This window comes from Chiloscyllium punctatum, chromosome 42 (genome assembly GCF_047496795.1).
Source record: "Chiloscyllium punctatum isolate Juve2018m chromosome 42, sChiPun1.3, whole genome shotgun sequence".
Classification (NCBI taxonomy): Eukaryota; Metazoa; Chordata; class Chondrichthyes; order Orectolobiformes; family Hemiscylliidae; genus Chiloscyllium; species Chiloscyllium punctatum.
The window spans coordinates 19,559,644-19,578,439 of NC_092780.1; the positions used below are offsets into that span (position 1 = coordinate 19,559,644).

Genomic DNA, 18,796 nt, shown 5'->3' on the forward strand with positions numbered 1-18,796 from the left:
TGGACGTTTTATATAGTAAAATGGGAGTGGGTGGGAAACAATTCAGTCAGGTAAGGTATTGGAATTCAGAAATACATGCCATGAGCTAATAATGCCTTTCCATGATGAATGATTCAATTTTTTTTGCTTGATTGTTCGTATTCTAAGTCAACATAGTGTAACCAAATCATTTAACTCAGACTTTGTTTAATTCTAAGAACTGCAGTTCAGTCAGAAGTCTAGATCAAATTTTAAAGTATTAATCTGTCATTGTAATCAATGGTGTTGATTAAATGGGTACAGAGACTTTTTGTATGCATTGAGTTAACATATTTCAGCTTGGCTGATGGCTGGAGTGCTACAATTAAGTTCAACATCTCTTCAGGATTTCTGCTTCCTATTGCTATCCAATTATTCCTGTTAGAAAGTATATATTCAGAGGAAACTTGGGAGCAAAATTTCTGACACTCATTTGTTTAGACTGGCAGATGGAAAATTATATTGAAAAGTAGTTGATGTCCATAAGTTGTAGATGAAGTTGTACCTGACCCTTCAAGAGTACAAGGGAACTCCATTATTGAATAGCAGAACAGGATCACAGGGTGAAATGGAGCCACTCCTTCTCCTAAGCCCTAAGCTCTTAAGCAAAAGGCCCTTTGATAATGTTTCCCTCCTGGCAAAGTTTGGATCGAGGTAGTTCCCAGGTATTCAGCAATCAAACCTGACTGGTAATGCTGCTTCTAAATTTGAATTTGACCATTCCATGCTCAGGCACATTGTGACTTTTCTGATTCCAAGTATTCTGTTGGCAAGCCTATTTGTTTAATAAAACTGAAACACAGCAAATTGCAATGATCAATTTTATTCTCTGCTTCTGGAATTCATTTGAGGTTTTTTCTTATTAAGCTTTCGTGACTTCCAATAGCTTTCTAACTACCTTTACGTGCAACCTGTAAGAAGAATAAATCATTAATAATCCAAATGGTAAAATATTTGACTTAGACATTTCTAAGAAGTCGTACTGTATCAATGGTGCTTCAATGGTGCATACATTGATACAGCACAGGCTGACCAGGAAATGATCTACATAACTCATCCCATCATTTATAAAATACCAGAATTTCCTGAGCCCTCTGCATTGTTCTTCTTATGACCCGAGGAGAAAGTGAGGACTGCAGATGCTGGAGATCAGAGCTGAAAATGTGATGCTGGAAAAGCGCAGCAGGTCAGGCAGCATCCAAGGAGCAGGAGAATCGACGTTGCGGGCATGAGCCCTTCTTCAGGAGGATCATTCCTGAAGAAGGGCTCATGCCCGAAACGTCGATTCTCCTGCTCCTTGGATGCTGCCTGACCTGCTGCGCTTTTCCAGCAACACATTTTCAGCTCTTCTTATGACCCTCCTTATTCAGCAAAGAAAATTATCATACTGAGTAGAAAGAATTTGAATTTATTGCTTTGGGTGTCACAGTCATTGAGATTGATGATCCGAAACAAATGTTTCAACCTCTGCAAAAATATAACTTCATATTTAAATTAGTTATTTTAGTTTAATGCTTAATTCACTTGATCTTGAAACATAGGATTTCAAATGAGTTGTTACATATCCAGGCTACTCTTTGCTGTTTTTTGGATGAACTCAAATGGTTCATAACTGTAGTAATTTGAACCATGGTCAGGTGGATCTCACTGACTATGAGATTCTTGATTGAGGTTGTTAATTCAGGCCAATTAGGGAGCCCTGGCTGACAGATATAAACAGGAGATTTACAAGGACTCATCAGTCTAGGGACTGGCTTGGAGCTGGCTGGTCACAGCCCATGTAAATAGAAGGCAACCTGGTAACAGGATACTAGCCACTGTGCAGTTATTTCACCAATCAATGATCCTCTCACTTTGATTCAGAGGGAATATTTTCATCCAGCTCCCTTTAATCAGATCTCCTTTTACATTTAATTTTGGAAAAATACCAAATATTACATGTAACGCATTTGCTACAATATTTTGTCCGTTAATATAATGGGGTGAATACATTGGTCATTGAGTGCACCACTTCAAAAGAACAATTAACATCACTGTGGCATGTTCCAATATTGTTTGAGTGGTTTTTTTTTCCCCATTAGAAGATCAGAAATTCCTAACATCAGGTGCTTGGCACCAAATTCACCATTCATAAAATTCATAACCAAGACATCTCTAAAGTTGTACTTTTGCATTTATGGGATAATCAGGTGGGGTCAAGTGCATGCCAGTAATGGGAGACCAGCTAATTTTAACTTCAGGGAGTTGTCATAGTTCATATCTATAACATCAAGTTGAAGTTTTGCTGGTGAATCGCAATCCGATCATCAGGAGGAAATAAAGATGCTACTGTTGGCAACTAGAGGGCTATTTCCAAATAAATGGTCACCAACAGGGATACTGTCCAAATAAATAGATGGTGGACTCCAGGATTGACACTCTGGGAGCCTCACTATCCATTTTTGGAGTTGCCAAAGTGGGAAAGAGAAAGAACTGATATCTTAAGAAGGAGGCACCTTCTGAAGACACTTTTGAAAAATGGAAAGGAGGAGGGCTGCAGCTGCCTGGCTGTCATCATGGAGTGGGAGTTCTCTATCGCTACAGATTGCCATCTTGTAATTGTGGCCATGGTGGGGTGGGGTGAGGTGTTCACTGGCTTGCCAGCTTGCTGCCTTGAGGTCACTACAAGTCATGCCCAGGGAGCTGGCCAAACTACCATCTCCAAGGGCACCAAGACATTCATCAAGTACACTGGTTTTAAGTGGGGCTGTTCGCTATCCTCTCATGGATTATAAATAAGAAATAAAAGCCTCCCATTAAAGCAACCCCAAGAAAAAAAAACAGTTCTTATAAAAGTCACTCAGAAAAAAATGAACTGACGTTTAGTCTTAACGGAGAACCTCAATTGTCAGCTGGAACATTCAAGTCACTGACTGCACAATGGCCTTGACAGATTTATGCTGCCTGACCTACTGTATTTTACCAGCACCACTCTGATCTAAACTCTGGTTTCCAGCATCTGCAGTCCTTACTTTTACCTAGATTTAGTGAGGGACTTATTTGGCTAGTCACCACATGCAAAAGGATACTAACTCTTCCAAACAGGCTCTGCAAAAGTGCTGGAGGCGTGGCCAGGCTGGCAACATGCTATGCCATTTGGAGACCAGAAATGGCAGTCCAATATAGACCTGGTCCTCACCTCTGAGCATGTTTAAAAATGTGAGCCCAAATATCATCTTCAAAGCTATTGTCTGCACCACATGTTGCCCTGTAGTTTTTATTATATGACCACATCTGTATGTAGTATTCAAGGTATGGGCTGGTCTGACCGCCATGAAGTTTGATTAACACTTTAATTTCTATTCTATTGTCTTGCTGCAAAGTTTAACATTATGTAGGCTTGTTGATTATTACTCTAGTAGTTTGATATTTTGTGAGTGGAGTCTACAAAGGCTTTTTGGATTCTTTCAATGTTGTCTCAAGTTGAAGATTTGCCTCCAATTCCATAGCCCAGCCCAGCTTGGTATTGACAGCAAACAGTGATTTGGCATTAATCTGTTTGCAATGTGATCCACTTGCAGAATGCAGGTGTAAGACAGATGTATCTAGCATGTACATGTTTTGATTGAAACTTTGCCACTTTTATGCTTCCAAAACAGCCAACAGAGTCAAATATGTGTGTATTAGTAAAGATCTAACAACTTTTGGAGAAAGACTACACAAACAGGTTGTGCCATTACCAACCTTAACAATAATTTCCATAGTCTGCACAGCAATCCCGATATTTAGAACAGCTTGCAGTACAACTGCAAGGAAAATTAGGTGAATATGCACCACACCGTCCAGCGCAGGATGTGAAATCTACACCTTTGCAGCTACATGGACCACCACTGATTCCACCACTGATACCAATACTTGTCCCAGTCTTGTATTTAGCATCAGCAGTGCTAGCTATGCAAAAAGAGAAAATGAGATAACTCAAAAAAAATCTTCACTGTATGCATGACAATTGCAAGAACCAGTAGACAAACAGGCCAAGTCTTTTCAAACAATATTCTTTAAAAATGAATCTAAATTTATAATGATATTGATACATAAATTAATTGGATATGCCATTGCTGTCTTTCTAATATTTGCTTTCTAATTTACTGCTCATGTTCCCTCAAATGACTGTATTGCACATCACATTGCGAATTACTATTAAAATTATGAGTCAGTTGTTTTAATTCAGCTGTATACCATACACATACCTGAATATTATACATACCACAGTCAAGAATTGAGTAAATGTTCTGGTTTTTGGAGGTCAGGGTTGGTGACAGAGGAAAGGCAGAGATTGGGTATTGGGTGAGCCTTGACTGGAGGAGATGTTAGTGTTGGGGATCAGTGGTGGGAGTCAGTGATCGAAGGTGGTGTCAGGTGAGACTGTGGAGTTGGGGGCGGGGTCAGATAAGTTTGTGATGTCTTGAGTAAACACTTCTCCTCCCAGCACACAAGCAGTGCTATAAAACTGCTCACTGATTGATATAGCCATTTTAAACAGCTGGTTGCTTTAGGCCTGGGAAACCAGGTTGACATTGGTTAAAAATAGAAGTATGCAGCCTCTTTAAAAGACTTTAACAACTAACCCACCTCATGAGAGCAGATTGGCTGCCTCCCTCATTCTTTGCCTCCAATGAAAGTAGGAGCGCTCAGGTTTGTGGCTGGTTCGGGTCCCATTTCAGATTTTTATCTATTTCATTTCTCACTGTACCCTAACTTTTCCATTTTGGGCCTCCTAAAATCTCAGCAGTTTAAGAAGTCTTATTATGTTGTTAGAAAATATCAGGCTGAATCTGAGTACTTTTGCCAATGGTTTCAATTGCCTGAAAAATGTCTGCTTTTGCCTTAAGGTATTTAACTGGTTGGAAGTAATGATGTTTTGCTGCCCACTGCTTGCTGCCAGAATGACTGCAAATGGTCTCTGGCCCTAATCATAGCAAAGCAACAACAAATTCGACTCATCTGAATAACACAGAAGTTCATTTCTCCAAGACTTTGCCTGATGAAGGAGCAGCGCTCTGAAATCTTGTGATTTCAAATAAACCTGTTGGACTATAACATGGTGTTGTTTGACTTCTGATTTTGTCCACCCCAGTCCAACACAGAGTCTCCACATCTCAAGTCATTCAGCTATTCTACTAAAAATGTGGAAAAATGAGAATACCATTGAAAATGAGAAAAATGGTAGTTTCATATTGGTAGCCTAGTTACTGGATTAGTAGTCCAAAGGTCCTGGGCCAATAACACAGCACATCATTTCAAATCCCACTGCAGCAGTTTGAGAATTTAAGTTCAATTAACTAAGTAAATCTAGAATAAAAAAATTACATCAGCAATGGTAACTAAAAAAAACCCCACCAAATTGTTGTAAAATTCCATTTCATCTCCTGATATCATTTAGAGAAGGAAATCTGCTGTCCTTACCCAACAAGGCCTGTTTATGATTCCTGATGTGTGCCAATGTGTATGACTCTTAATTTCCCTATGAACCGGTCTGAAATGTGATCTGTGAAGGGCAATGCTGACATTGCCAGCATTCCATGTATTGCCATAAAAATGTTATCTGTCCTTTTTTGTTTACAATTTTAACATCACCATCATAGTGGTTAAACAACAAGGAAAACAGCCTGTATTTAGATTTCTGTATGTGGGCTATTGACAAAGCTGACAGCAAAATGCTGGCCTTCTTTCTTTATACAATTCATTAAACTTGACAATTCAGACATTTTAAAGATAAAAATGAAATATGAAATTAAACACCAGCTGAGCATATTAAATTTCATGGAATGTGTTTGACTGGTATTAGAACTTGAGGGAATTATGCAACTATTTTGCACTTGTCATAAAGAGTGACAAACCTCCATTATGAATAAAAAAAACCTCTTTAAAACGTTGTTCAAAAAGTACCTTCAATATTTGAAATCTTGACCGGCAATATTTTTTTAAAGCTGGTTATTATGTATTTTTAATCAGAAGTTAATCTAACTGAAGTTATCAAAGTTTAAGCTCCATTATGTTATTTTGCTTCACAATTGCATATTCTAACCATTTTAGAAAAGGGTAATGCTTATTTACTTACGATCATCCTCCAGTTCAAGCTCAATAGGGTAATGATCTGAGACTTCTTTCACCTGTAGTATAAAAACAAATCAAAAATGTACAATGTCAACAATTTATTTTTCATATATTTAAACAAAGAAAAAAAAAGACACATACAATTTGACCTTCAAGTGTTCTATTAGTAAATGTTTTCTAACCTATTGTGAGAATTTTGTTTACAGTTCAACAGATGCGTACAGATGTTATGTTCTTACTGTATAATATGGGAGATGAAAAGCTTCTTGGAAATTGAAGGCCTTGACTGAGCCAGGAACTATTGTCTTAAGCAATCCTTCTGTGGTCACAACAAACCTAAGCATAAAAAGAGAAATTTGCATTTATATAGTACCTTTCATGATGTCCCAAATCACTTTACAAGCAATTAAGTATTTTTGAAGTGTAGTCACTGTTAGAATGTAGGACAGGAAGTGGCCAATTGGTACTCCGCACAGTCCCACCAACAGCAATGTGATAATGACCAAATAATAGTTTTTGTGACATGGATTGAGGGTGAAAAATTGGCAAAACCACTGGGGGTAACTCCCCTGCTGTTCTCCCAGAAATCACCACAGGATCTTGTATGCTATCCAAGAGGGTAGACAATACTTCACGAAAAGACAACACATCTGACAGGATGATACTGGAGCATGATTTGAACCAGCAACCTAATTCAGGCAAGAGAGCAACAGTTGAGCTCTAACTGCTACCATGCAAAATGTTGTCAAAATTGGAAATATGACTGGGTTGGAATAGTCAACATATATTTGAAGCATAAAATACATGCATTATAACTATTTACATCAATGTGTAGCAAGCATTACCTGTCATATGCACAATGTGTGTATTTACTGACAGTTGTGTCTACCTCATCACCAATCAGCCAATGAAATTTTTTATGTTGACGCAGTCGTATATGAGGCCAATCACTATCTGTGATATAGTTACAAGCTGCATTGTAATCTCCAAGTATCAAGATGTTCTGTGTTGGAAACCAAGAGACAACAAATTGAATTACTTTTGGAAGTGTCTATTTCTTTTAACAGTTGAGCCATATTAGCTAAAGCAACAATTTGGTCAGAGGTCTGGAAGAGAAATCCCCTCAAAGCAGAGAAGTAAATATGGACAGCAAACTAGGAGTTAATGTCACAAAAAATCACAAAAATGCATGCAATAATTGAATTGAACCGATAGATGATCTTTACTGCCGATAAAACTGCTGAATACTCAAAAGAGCTTTATTCAAACCATACCAGAACTGAGATGTTATGCCTATTGGCAAAGTTAAACAGGATTAGTGCTTTCTTTCTCTAGGAGAAAGGAGACTGACCTTTTAAGAAATTCTGAGGTTTGAAAGAAATATCAAAAATATTTGATAGAAATAGGGAATGTTATTTACACTTGAGACTAAAAGAGGGTCTGTAAGGATCTATATGGACTTCATAGAATCCCTACAGTGTAGAAGCAGGCCAATCACACACTGAACCTCTGAAGAGTACCCACACAGACCAACCCTCTAACCTATCCCTGGAACCCTGCATTTCTCATGGTTAATCCACCTAGCCTGCACATCCCTAGACACAATTTAACATGGCCAATCCACCAAACCTGCACATCTTTGGACTGTGGGAGGAAACCCACGCAGACATGGGGAGAATGTGCAAACTGCAAACAGATAGTTGTCCAAGGGTGGAATCAAACCTGGGTCCCTGCCACTGTGAGGCAGCAGTGCTAACCATTGGGCTACCATAGCACATACACAATTCATGAGGTGAGAATGGTATAAATTTGTTTAAGGAGACGCTAGACATGACGGAGAAAGGAAATGAAGGATATATTGATAAGGAGATAAATAAGGATTGGAGGAGGCTTGAGTAAACCATAAGCACCAGCTTATATCTATTATATCTTATATCCATCTTTTGGACCGAATGACCTGTCACAGTGCTATACCTCAGTATTGAAGTGATCCTTTGCATCAGCCCAAACATCATACAATCCATCAACCTCTCTGACTGCATAACTTGGACTAGTGTGGATGGCTGCGAGTACAAAATCCTTGACAGCTGTCAAAACACATTGTAACAGGTGTTAATATCAAAGAGTTTGTGAAGGGTATTATTTCTTAGAACTCACCCATTGAAGGTTATTTTAAAGGCAAAAAAAAGCAAGCACAATATTTCAATTTCCATTTAGGAAATATTTAGATTCCATTTGAGTCTTGGAAACAAGGGTGTGATTTTCCCTTCCAGGCGAAATAATGTTTTAACATAGTCTGCAGAGAAACTCACTTCTTTCTCGCCCTCCTACTAATTAAATCACAGGCAAGAAAGTCAAAGGGTGATTTTCTTGCCTACAATCAATTAAGGCCCTTAAGTGGCCAACTAATGGCCATTCAAGGACCTCAACTTGCCATTTCTCTGATTACTCACCTATCTGGTGAATGAGTTGTGGTTAGTTACCTGAATGTGAAATAAAGGCAGCATGCCTGTTGATTTGAAGGGGCCTCTAATTGCCCTGGGGTCAATTTGAGGCACAGATTGGAAGAAAGAGATGGACTCTGCCCTCACTTCTGAACCCCACGACCTCTGCTTCCCTGTGACCCACCCACTGCATGGCAAGAGCATAAAAGGTATTTATCTTCTCGATTATACAAACTATCAACCATTCAATGGTTGATAGTTTGAAGGCCTCAAGCAATGGACTTCTGAATGGTTGATAGTTTATGGTGAACCAGGATGTTAGTGTCAAAGAAACTCACTCATGGTGTCTGTCAGCTCTTAATGAGCTGATGGATGGGCGATAGATTTAGTTTTCTCAGTGGTAGGGGTAGTGTGATTGTCACACAACTTGCACACCCCCATACTTTGAAAACAGAAGGGAAAATTCCACAAGTTACATCAAGAGACACAATCACCAAGAATTTTTACTTTGGGCACAACTGACCCAGACTTGTAAAAACCAAAAGAACTGCAGATGCTGGAAATCAGAAAAAGAAACAGACGTTGCTGGAAAATGTCAGCAGGTCTGGCAGCATCGGGAGAGAGAAATCAGAGTTAACAATTCAGATCCAGTGACTCTTCCTCAGAACTGACTCAAACTTGTGCTGCTTTTCAGATTTCCAGATTTACATAGTCTAAAATAGGCATTTTATTTTAAAATAAAAATGAGCCCATCTTTAGTCCCTCACCAAGAGAGAAAAATCATCAGAATTATTGAATGACTTGTGTGTCATTTTAAATAGAATACAGTAATGGGAAAAACTAGAAATGGCAGCTTGAGTTAGGAAAATAAAATAATAATGATTAAAAGAACTCTTATAGTAAAATACTAGTTTTCCACAGTTTCAATCACAATAAATTGTTCTCTGGTTTATGATGTAAGGGCATGTGGGGCTTGGACACTTTAGCTACTTAAACCTGTTCAATTTTTTTATGTTATTGGCTTTGTATAAGGCAAGATGTTGCTGACAGAATCCGGATGGTATTTAATGCTATTAAAAATCTGCAGTTCAATTCAATTTTTCTAAGCAACATAATTCTTGGTCACAGCACAAGCCAGTGTAATGTGGCAATATATTATTTGTATTTCCAGCTGAGGCACTGGTTACTAACAGCATTTTTCATCAGGATTGAAGCAGATCACCTTCCCACTCAGGTTTTCAACCTTGGTTTTTCATTTGTCAGCAGGCTCGCCAGAATAACTTATTCGTTTTAGTGGATCCCAGATTTTCTCAACAAAACAAAATAACTGTTTGAGATGACTGAAGGCATACTTGTAGTGAGGGAGTGGAAGTGCACTATAAAAGGTTCCCGGATGAAGGTGTCAGTTCCACACTGTTCACAGCCATCATCAAAGTGGTACCACTCCATAGGTTTGAGAATATTCTCGCTGTCAGAAACAAAACAACATGAAACAAAATCAGTCGCTATGTTTGATTGAAAGGCAAGTTGTCTATGAACAGAGAACTGTGAATCCTGGAAATCTGAAACAAAAACAGAAACTCAGCAGGTCTGACAGTATCTGTGGAGAGAAAGCAGAGTTAACGCTTCGAATCCAGTGAACCTTCTTCAGCATCTGCAGTTCTTTATTTTAAGCTGTATTTTAATGCAATGAAAGATATATCCAACAATTTTCCAAGTACATTAAATATTGTATATATCTTTGTAGCTTTGGGAGGTGCTGTAAGCAGGTCAGTTCCAGGTTTTAAGCCCCCAGGTTGGAACGTAACAGTTCAATTGAAGTGATGTTGTAAATTGCATGTTTTGCAAAGTTTTAGTCAAAAACGAACAGCTGTTGAGCTCTGAGTATACTGTGAATCAATTCTCCATGGATACCATTCACCTTGTGGTGCCACATTCTAATGCCTGTCTTTTACTTGTGAGGATGAGAAGCAAACTGTTTTTTCTTTGTGGGATCATCCTGATTACCTGACAAGCACATTTTACAGTGTCAAAAAGTGTGGTGCTGGAAAAGCACAGCCAGTCAGGCAGCATCCAAGGAGCAGGAGAGTTGACGTTTCGAGCATAAGCTCTTCATCAGGAATGCTGAAAACGTTGACTCTCCTGCTCCTCGGATGCTGCAGGACCTGCTATGCTTTTCCAGCACCACACTTTTTGACACTGATCTCCAGCATCTGCAGTCCTCACTTTTTCCTGATGCATTTTACAGTCTATTGTTTAGGAGCAGTAAAGCTGCTGTGCTGTTGTTGCTTTTTCTTCACTCCATACGGGGACTAACTGTTTTGTTGTTCAGCTGTACTTTTGTAAAAGACTTGTTATTTTGAATCAACAAATTAGAAGGTGGAATAGAATACTGCTCCAAGTGGCACTGCTTTGAAAATAATTGGTGATCAGCCTGTGGCTTTGTGTGAAATGTCATAAGCAGATAGTTAGGTATTTCAGATGCAAAATCCTTTAATTTCAATCACAAACAAAACCAGAAATTGCTGGAGAAACTCAGGTCTGACAGCATCTATGGAGAGAAAACAGCATTAACATCAACGTGGTTTTCTCTCCACAGATTATGCCAGACCTGCTGTGTACGCCCAGCAATTTCTGTTTTTGTTTCAGATTTCCAGCATCCACAGTTCTTCGTTTCGCAATTTGTTTCATTTCAATGGTTGCCTGGATCATCCAAAAAATTCATAAAATTATTAGATTGCTGATCAGATACAAGTTTCATGAAAACATCTTGCATTTTGTATCATAAAATGATATATAAAAAAAATTAGAATATTACTAAGTTTAAGGTCTATGCTTATTAAATCAACAGGATGTTGAATCTATCAGATGCCAATGTTGCGCTCGTCATTAGAGTCTAAAACCAGAGGCTTAAGGTGAGAGGGAATGATTTATAAAGGGATCTGAGGGGTAATCTTTTCATGCAAAGGCGGTGAGTGTATGGAACAAGCTGCCAAAGGTGGAGGTTGGTACAATTACAACATTTAAGAGGCATCTGGACAGGTATATGAATAGGAAGTGTTTAGAGGGATATGGTTCAAATGCTGGCAAATGGAGCTGGATATGTTAGGATATCTGGTCGGCCTGGATGAGTTGGTCTCTTGCCACACTGTATACTTCTATATATTGGCTACATAAGTTTAATATTGAAGACACATACAATTTTGTTCAAAAATGATCAGATTTGGAAAAGCAATGGCAAAGTATGATAATCAGATCTTAGCCGATAAGATAGATTTTAGATTGAAAATGCCCTTTTAATTAATTTCTCACATCCGGATTTGTTAATTCAAAAATAAAATGTTCATTACAATAAATGCAAGTCTGTAAGAAATGTTAGAAAGATAAGAAAGAGAAAGAAAGGTTAACATTTTCAACTAAATTTCATTGGCCTTTAAATTTCCAAGATCCCAACAATTGTCATATTTCCTTCAGCAATAACATAGAAAATCGGTGCAGGAGTAAGCCATTCAGTCCTTAGAGTCTGACAATTAACCTTTAATTTAGAAAATAATTCATAGGATATAGGCTTCGTGGACTGGACCAATATTTATTGCTCATTACTAGTTGCCCTCAGGAAAGTGGTGGTGAGGTATCTTCTTGAACCACTGTGGTCCATTTGATGTAGGTACACCCACAATGCTGACAGAGAGGGAGTTCTGGGATTATGACCTAGTGACACTGAAGGAACCATAATATATTTTCAAGTTTGGATGTTTAGTGACTTGGAGAGAAACCTGCAGCTGGTGGTTTGCCCATGTATATGCTTCATTTGTTCTTCTTGATGGTAGTGGTCTTAGGAATTATGGTGATTTTTTGCTGTGCATCTTATAGATAATGCATACTGCTGCTACTGTACATCAATGGTGGAAGGAATGAATGTTTGTGAATTTGGTGTCAATCAAATGGGCTACTTTGTCCTGAATGGTGTCAACCTTCTCGAGCATTGTCGTGAGCTGTTTTCATCCAGGTAAGTGAGAGTATTCCATCACACCCTGGCTTGTGTCTTGTCAAAGGTGGTCAGGATTTGGGGAGTCAGGAGGTGAATTACTCACTGTAGGATGTCTAGCATCTATCTTGCTCTTGGAGCCAAAGTATCTATATGGCTAGTCCAGTTCAGTTTCTGGTCAATGGTCACCCCTGGGATGTTGATGGTGAAGCACTTTAGCAACGATAATATGATTGAATGTTAAGGTGCAGTGGTTGGGGTCTCTCTTATTGGACAAGGTCATTGCCTGGCATTTGTGGGACATGATTTACTTTCCATCTGTCTGTCCAATGCCATATATTGTGCAAGTCTTGCTGCACTTGGACATGGACAACTTCAGTATCTGAGTTATTGCGAATGTGGTTGAACATTGTGTAATCATCAGTGAATTTCCCCATGATCATGATTGAAGGAAGGTACTTGATGCAACAACTGTATACGGTTGGTCATTGGCCACTAACCTGACAAACCCTTACACAGCTGTCTTGGAGCTGAGATTGCTAACCTCTAAAAAACACAATCACCTTCCTTGTGCTAGGTAGGACTCAAACCAGTTTTCCCCTGATTCCCATTGACTTACTTTTACAAAGGGTGCTTGATGTCACGCTCATTCAATTGCAGCCATGATGTCAGGATAGATATCAGGATGTTTCTTTTACAATTGGATAATGTGGCCCTACAGGCACAATCTAGGTTAAACACACTTGCACCTCCATGGCAAAATATGTTGCAGTTCTTTGTTTTATATTTGTTTCACTTAAATATATCCATCTGGGCTGGCAAATAGAGTCATAGAACATGAAAACAGACCCTTTAATCTAGCCAGTCCATGCCAAACATAATCCCAAACTGAAATAGTCCCACCTGCTTGCTTCTGGCTGCTTCCTATAACAGGGTGACCAGAACTGGACACAGTATTCCAGAAGAGGCCCCACCAATGTAGTGTGCAGCCTCAACATGACTTCCTAACTCCTATACTCAAAGGACCGAGCAATGAAGGCAAGCATGCTAAATGTCTTTTTAACCACCCTGTTTGTATGTGACACAAAAAGTATTGTGATTTGTGTAAAATCCTCAGAATCCAGAAGATCAGGTCATTATGAGATGGGGAAACAAACATGTTAAGTAAATAGGGAAAATTTTTACGGAGAAGCTAAATGAATCAAGCTAACTTAACTCAAATCTCCATTTCTGCAAAGATGGGAGATCAATTGATGGACAACTTGTGTTAAAGTAGGAGACTTACTTATACACAAATGCATATTTTTCTCTGTATGAACTGCGACCAAGATAATCAGAGATGATGTAATTATAATGCAGTTTGGTCGATCTGAAAAATAAAAAAATTAATGTTGTCTATTTTAAACAATTTAAATATATAAGGATGTATAAAATCATCAAATTATGATCCATTTGAAAAAGATAAGCTGCCTTTAACATGCTGTAAATTATGGAATGATTCCAAATTCCTGCCTCAGTAAGCAAGAAAGGGTGAGCTTCAGTTAGTATATCGAATTCTATGGTCGTTACTCAGAAAACTATACTGAACAGAAATTTAAATGCTTCAGATTTTACATCAGAGAGGAAAATTTATTGTTAACATCAATACAAATTGTTCAAAATAGTATGTTTGGCACAGCACACTGTTGGTGTCATGGATTAATAGGACTTCCCCACCTTCTTGTGACGATATTGACTCTTCCTAAAACCATCTGACAATTCAAGCTTTCAGAACTGTTCTTTTCAGAACTCCCTCCCAACATTCCTTTTCCAAGCACTAATCAGCTAATGTATCCCTCTAGTTTTGGGGAGGGAAATGATGGAATTTTGTGTAGATAATGCCTTGGAATTCATATCTCCCAGGTCTCACTGAGGCCAGGATATTTTAACATCTATCTTATTGTTGTGGTTCTGTTCGCCGAGCTGGGAATTTGTCTTGCAAACGTTTTGTCTCCTGTCTAGGTGACATCCTCAGTGCTTGGGAGCCTCCTGTGAAGCGCTTCTGTGCTGTTTCCTCCGGCATTTATAGTGGCCAGTCTCTGCCGCTTCCGGTTGTCAGTTCGAGCTGTCCGCTGTAGTGGCCGGTTTTGTACACTACATTAGTTTTGCTCATGTTGGGTATCGGGTCCTTTGTTCTGGTGAGTTGTTGTCTGAGCGTGGCTGTTGGTTTGTGTGCTGTTATGAGTCCTAGTGGTCGCAGTAGTCTGGCTGTCAGTTCAGAAATGCTCCTGATGTATGGTAGTGTGGCTAGTCCTTTGGGTTGCGGCATGTCCTCGTTCCGTTGTCTCTCCCTTAGGCATCTGTTGATGAAATTGCGAGGGTATCCGTTTTTGGCGAATACTTTGTATAGGTGTTCCTCTTCCCCTTTTTGTAGTTCTGGTGTACTGCAGTGTGTTGTGGCCCTTTTGAATAGTGTCCTAATGCAACTTCGTTGGGGTGGTTGCTTTCATAGTTCAGGACTTGGTCTGTGTGTGTGGCTTTCCTGTAAACCTTTGTGGTGAATTCTCCGTTCGGTGTTCTCTGTACCATCACGTCTAGGAATGGGAGTTGGTTGTCCTTTTCTTCCTCTCTAGTGAATTGGATTCCTGTGAGTGTGGCGTTGATGATCTGGTGTGTGTTCTCTATTTCTGTGTTTTTAATTAATACAAAGGTGTCAGCCACGTATCTGACCCAGAGTTTGGGTTGAAGTTGTGGTAAGACTGTTTGTTCTAACCTTTGCATTACTGCTTCTGCTATGAGTCCAGAGATCGGTGAGCCCATGGGTGTTCCGTTGATTTGTTCGTATATTTGGTTATTGAATGTGAAGTGTGTTGTGAGACACAAGTCCAGTAGTTTAAGTATGCCGTCTTTGTTGATAGGTTCAACGTCCTGTTGTCTGTTATGTCTGTCCAGCAGGTTGGCTATTGTTTCTTTGGCTAGTGTTTTGTCGATGGAGGTGAACAGTGCCATTACATCGAATGAGACCATAGTTTCTTCCTTGTCTATGTGTATATTTCTGATGATGTCCAATTCACATTCGATCCCATGCAAGGACTGCACAAAACACTACATCGGACAAACAGGAAGACAGCTAACGATCCGTATACACGAACACCAAATAGCCACGAAACGACACGACCAGCTATCCTTAGTAGCCACACACACAGACGACAAGCAACATGAATTCGACTGGGACAACACTACCATTATAGGGCAAGCCAAACAGAGAACAGCCAGGGAATTCCTAGAGGCATGGCACTCATCCACAGACTCTATCAACAAACACATCGACCTGGACCCAATATACCGGCCACTACAGCGGACAGCTGGAACTGACAACCGGAAGCGGCAGAGACAAGCCACTATGAATGCCGGAGGAAACAGCACAGAAGCGCTCCACAGGAGGCTCCCAAGCACTGAGGATGTCACCTAGACAGGAGACGAAACATTTGCAAGACAAATTCCCAGCTCGGCGAACAGAACCACAACAACGAGCACCCGAGCTACAAATCTTCTCCCAAACTTTGAACATCTATCTTAGTCCTGACCCGAATAACTCCATCCCTAAGTTAAGGATAAGGCTAATGTGTCTAATTACTTACTGATTCAGTTTCATCACTAGTTCTGTTATTGCTGAATTGTCAGCGTCCATAACTTCTTCAATGGTGATAAGGTCATACCTTTGTAAAATCTAAGGGAAAATGAAAATAAGTCCACGCTCAACCTATAGATGTTGCAGAATATTTGCTTTGATTGTGCTTACCTGGATGAGAATGTTAAGAGTTCTGTGATTACTGACTTTTGACTGATCAAATCTCTGGATGTTAAATGCTGCAATTTTAAGCCCTTGACTTCCCTGTATAAAGCAGCTAATCAGAATTATCATCACAATAAATGCCATTGTTGTGGACCTAGGATTAAAAGAGAAATGAACAGTTAAATGAGGTAATGGCTTTAAGACCCAAGTTGAAAATTAATTAGATATGTACCCTTGCACAACTCGACAAAGTACTGAACTCATCAATTTGACAGCATTTGTGACCTAGAACTAAAGCTATCAGATTTATTGGACTTTTGGGATAAGCAGTTTGCCCACATTGAATAGATGGCGGATGCAATGATACTTCAAATGACTCTTTTATGCTGGCAAGCTCTATAGACGAATGCTCTATTCATGCCAACTTGAGAAAACAACATCCTCCTATCATATACTCTTACATGGCATCATGTGAACCAAAAATGCATAAGTTATAGTTTCTTCCCCCTTGCTGAGTTATCTTCCGATTATGAGTCATAGAATTGTTATTGACTCATATTTATTCTTTTCAAGACTTTTGTTGAAATAGTCACCTCCCCTTTCTTCCTCCTGCAAGCATTATTAACCCTATGCTACACCAGTTAATGCCAACTCCTTCATTTGCTTTATAGTTTCTCCTACCTTTTTCAATGTCTGTACATACTGCATCATGAGCCTTGGAATAACCGCTTGGAATAAAAAGATTGACTCAACCTGCATTTGGTTTTCTCCTCATGTTTCACTTCTTTCACAGAGACAATAAATTTTACTGGAATGCAAGTCACCTAAGTCATCATTCTTTTGGAGTGAGTTTGGATAGTGAGTGCTGACAGATTATTTTGTTATAGTGGAGCTTCATGTGATGTCCATTCCAGGAAAGGTCAATTATTATTGGGCAAAAGGAAGTTCTTTGTCTATCTAGGAATGTAAATGCTACATTGATTGAAATGTGCCAGAACAAGATATTCAACCTAAGGTCTCCCTGAGGAGTAGAAATCAAAATCACACCTGAAGGTACCTTAATTTCCAAAAACTATCAAGATGTTCTTATTCTACTTCTAAGGTTGTCTTAAATGCAGTAATGTGCACCAATTTTCCTTCAAAACAGCACAAAGAAAGTTCACACTATTTTTTGTCAACATATTTCCATTTTAGAAACACAATTTCAAATAATTTTGATCAGAGTCAGTGATCTCCTAGTTATATAATTCCACTGTAATTCTACAATCTATGCCTGAGCAAGTGTAGATATTTTCAAGCATAAAATATTTTACAATAAAAAAATCACAGAATTGATCATCACTGATTATCCAAAAGTAGCTGTTTCCTTGCATTAAAATTCTTAAACTTATAACTGATCATTATTGAAGTTCTTTGGAAAATGCATTAAATTTCAGAGTTTACAAATATGTATCAACAATATCACACCTTTTATATTTTAAGAAAATTCACAGAATAATATTGAATTTCAATTTACAGTACCTGAAAACAAAACAATCTTCAGTCAAATGAATCTCAAGAAAATGAGACTACACCCGGTTTGTTTTTCCAGTTATTAATATACAGTGTGACTTGATAAGCATTATTAATATACATTATTAACTTTCAGACATGGGAAAATCTGTTTAGAGACATCTGCTCTCAGAATTCCAGATATGTGAATGAACATTTATGTGTGTCTAATAAAAGGGTAGGAGATATTTCCTGGGAAGGTACATATCTTCCAATGATTTGCTGATAAAGTAAGAGTACTTTACACTACACCACAGCTGTTACCTTCACATAAAAATCCACCATGTTCAGTTTCCCTTTCAGGGACTTAAATAGACTTGATTCTGCTCCTGCCTGGGGATGTTTAGCTTTCCAGTATCTGAACAAAAAGCCCTTCTTCGTGTGCTAATTCAAGTATGCTCAGAGATCTGTTAACCACAAGAAAGCATCACGATCATGTCCAGTTCTACCTTCATCTGGAAACAAACTCCCAATGAAATCAGAATGCTCATGCAGAGATAGATCACCCGTATATCTGAGATTTTCATGGATTAATGGAGAGTTGGATTAAGGGACATAGTTGATGACTAAGTGATCTCTCGTTTTAAGATGGAAGTGAGGAGAATTTATTTTCTCTTTGAAGACAGTTAACTCTGTTGAACTCTCTTCCAGAGAGCAGTGAATGCTGTCACTGAATGTATTCAAGGCTGACTTGTGTAGAGTTTGATGGGAGAAAGTGAGGACTGCAGATGCTGGTGATCAGAGTGCTGGAAAAGCACAGCAGGTCAGGCAGCATCCGAGCGGCAGGAGAATCAACGTTTCAGGCAACAACCCTTCACCAGTCGAGTTTGATGGACAAATTTCAAGACAAGGGTTATGGGGACAGACAGGAAGGTTCAGTTAAGAGCAGCCATGATCTTGTTGAATGGCACAGCAGGCTTGAAA

At 39.0% G+C, this 18,796-nt stretch overlaps 1 protein-coding gene across 1 annotated transcript; it reads right to left on the minus strand.

Moving 5' to 3' along the window:
* Positions 1–888: 888 nt before the first annotated feature.
* On the minus strand, positions 889–17,868 carry LOC140465560 (deoxyribonuclease-1-like). The gene is made up of 11 exons (XM_072561101.1): positions 17,843–17,868; positions 16,328–16,475; positions 16,167–16,255; positions 13,832–13,915; positions 9,911–10,026; positions 8,089–8,201; positions 6,960–7,117; positions 6,354–6,450; positions 6,119–6,170; positions 3,742–3,948; positions 889–929 (listed from the first exon to the last, which is right to left on the minus strand). The coding sequence occupies exons 2-10, from the start codon at positions 16,463–16,465 to the stop codon at positions 3,743–3,745; spliced, it is 1,053 nt and encodes a 350-aa protein (XP_072417202.1). The 5' UTR covers positions 16,466–16,475; positions 17,843–17,868; the 3' UTR covers positions 889–929; position 3,742.
* Positions 17,869–18,796: the final 928 nt, after the last annotated feature.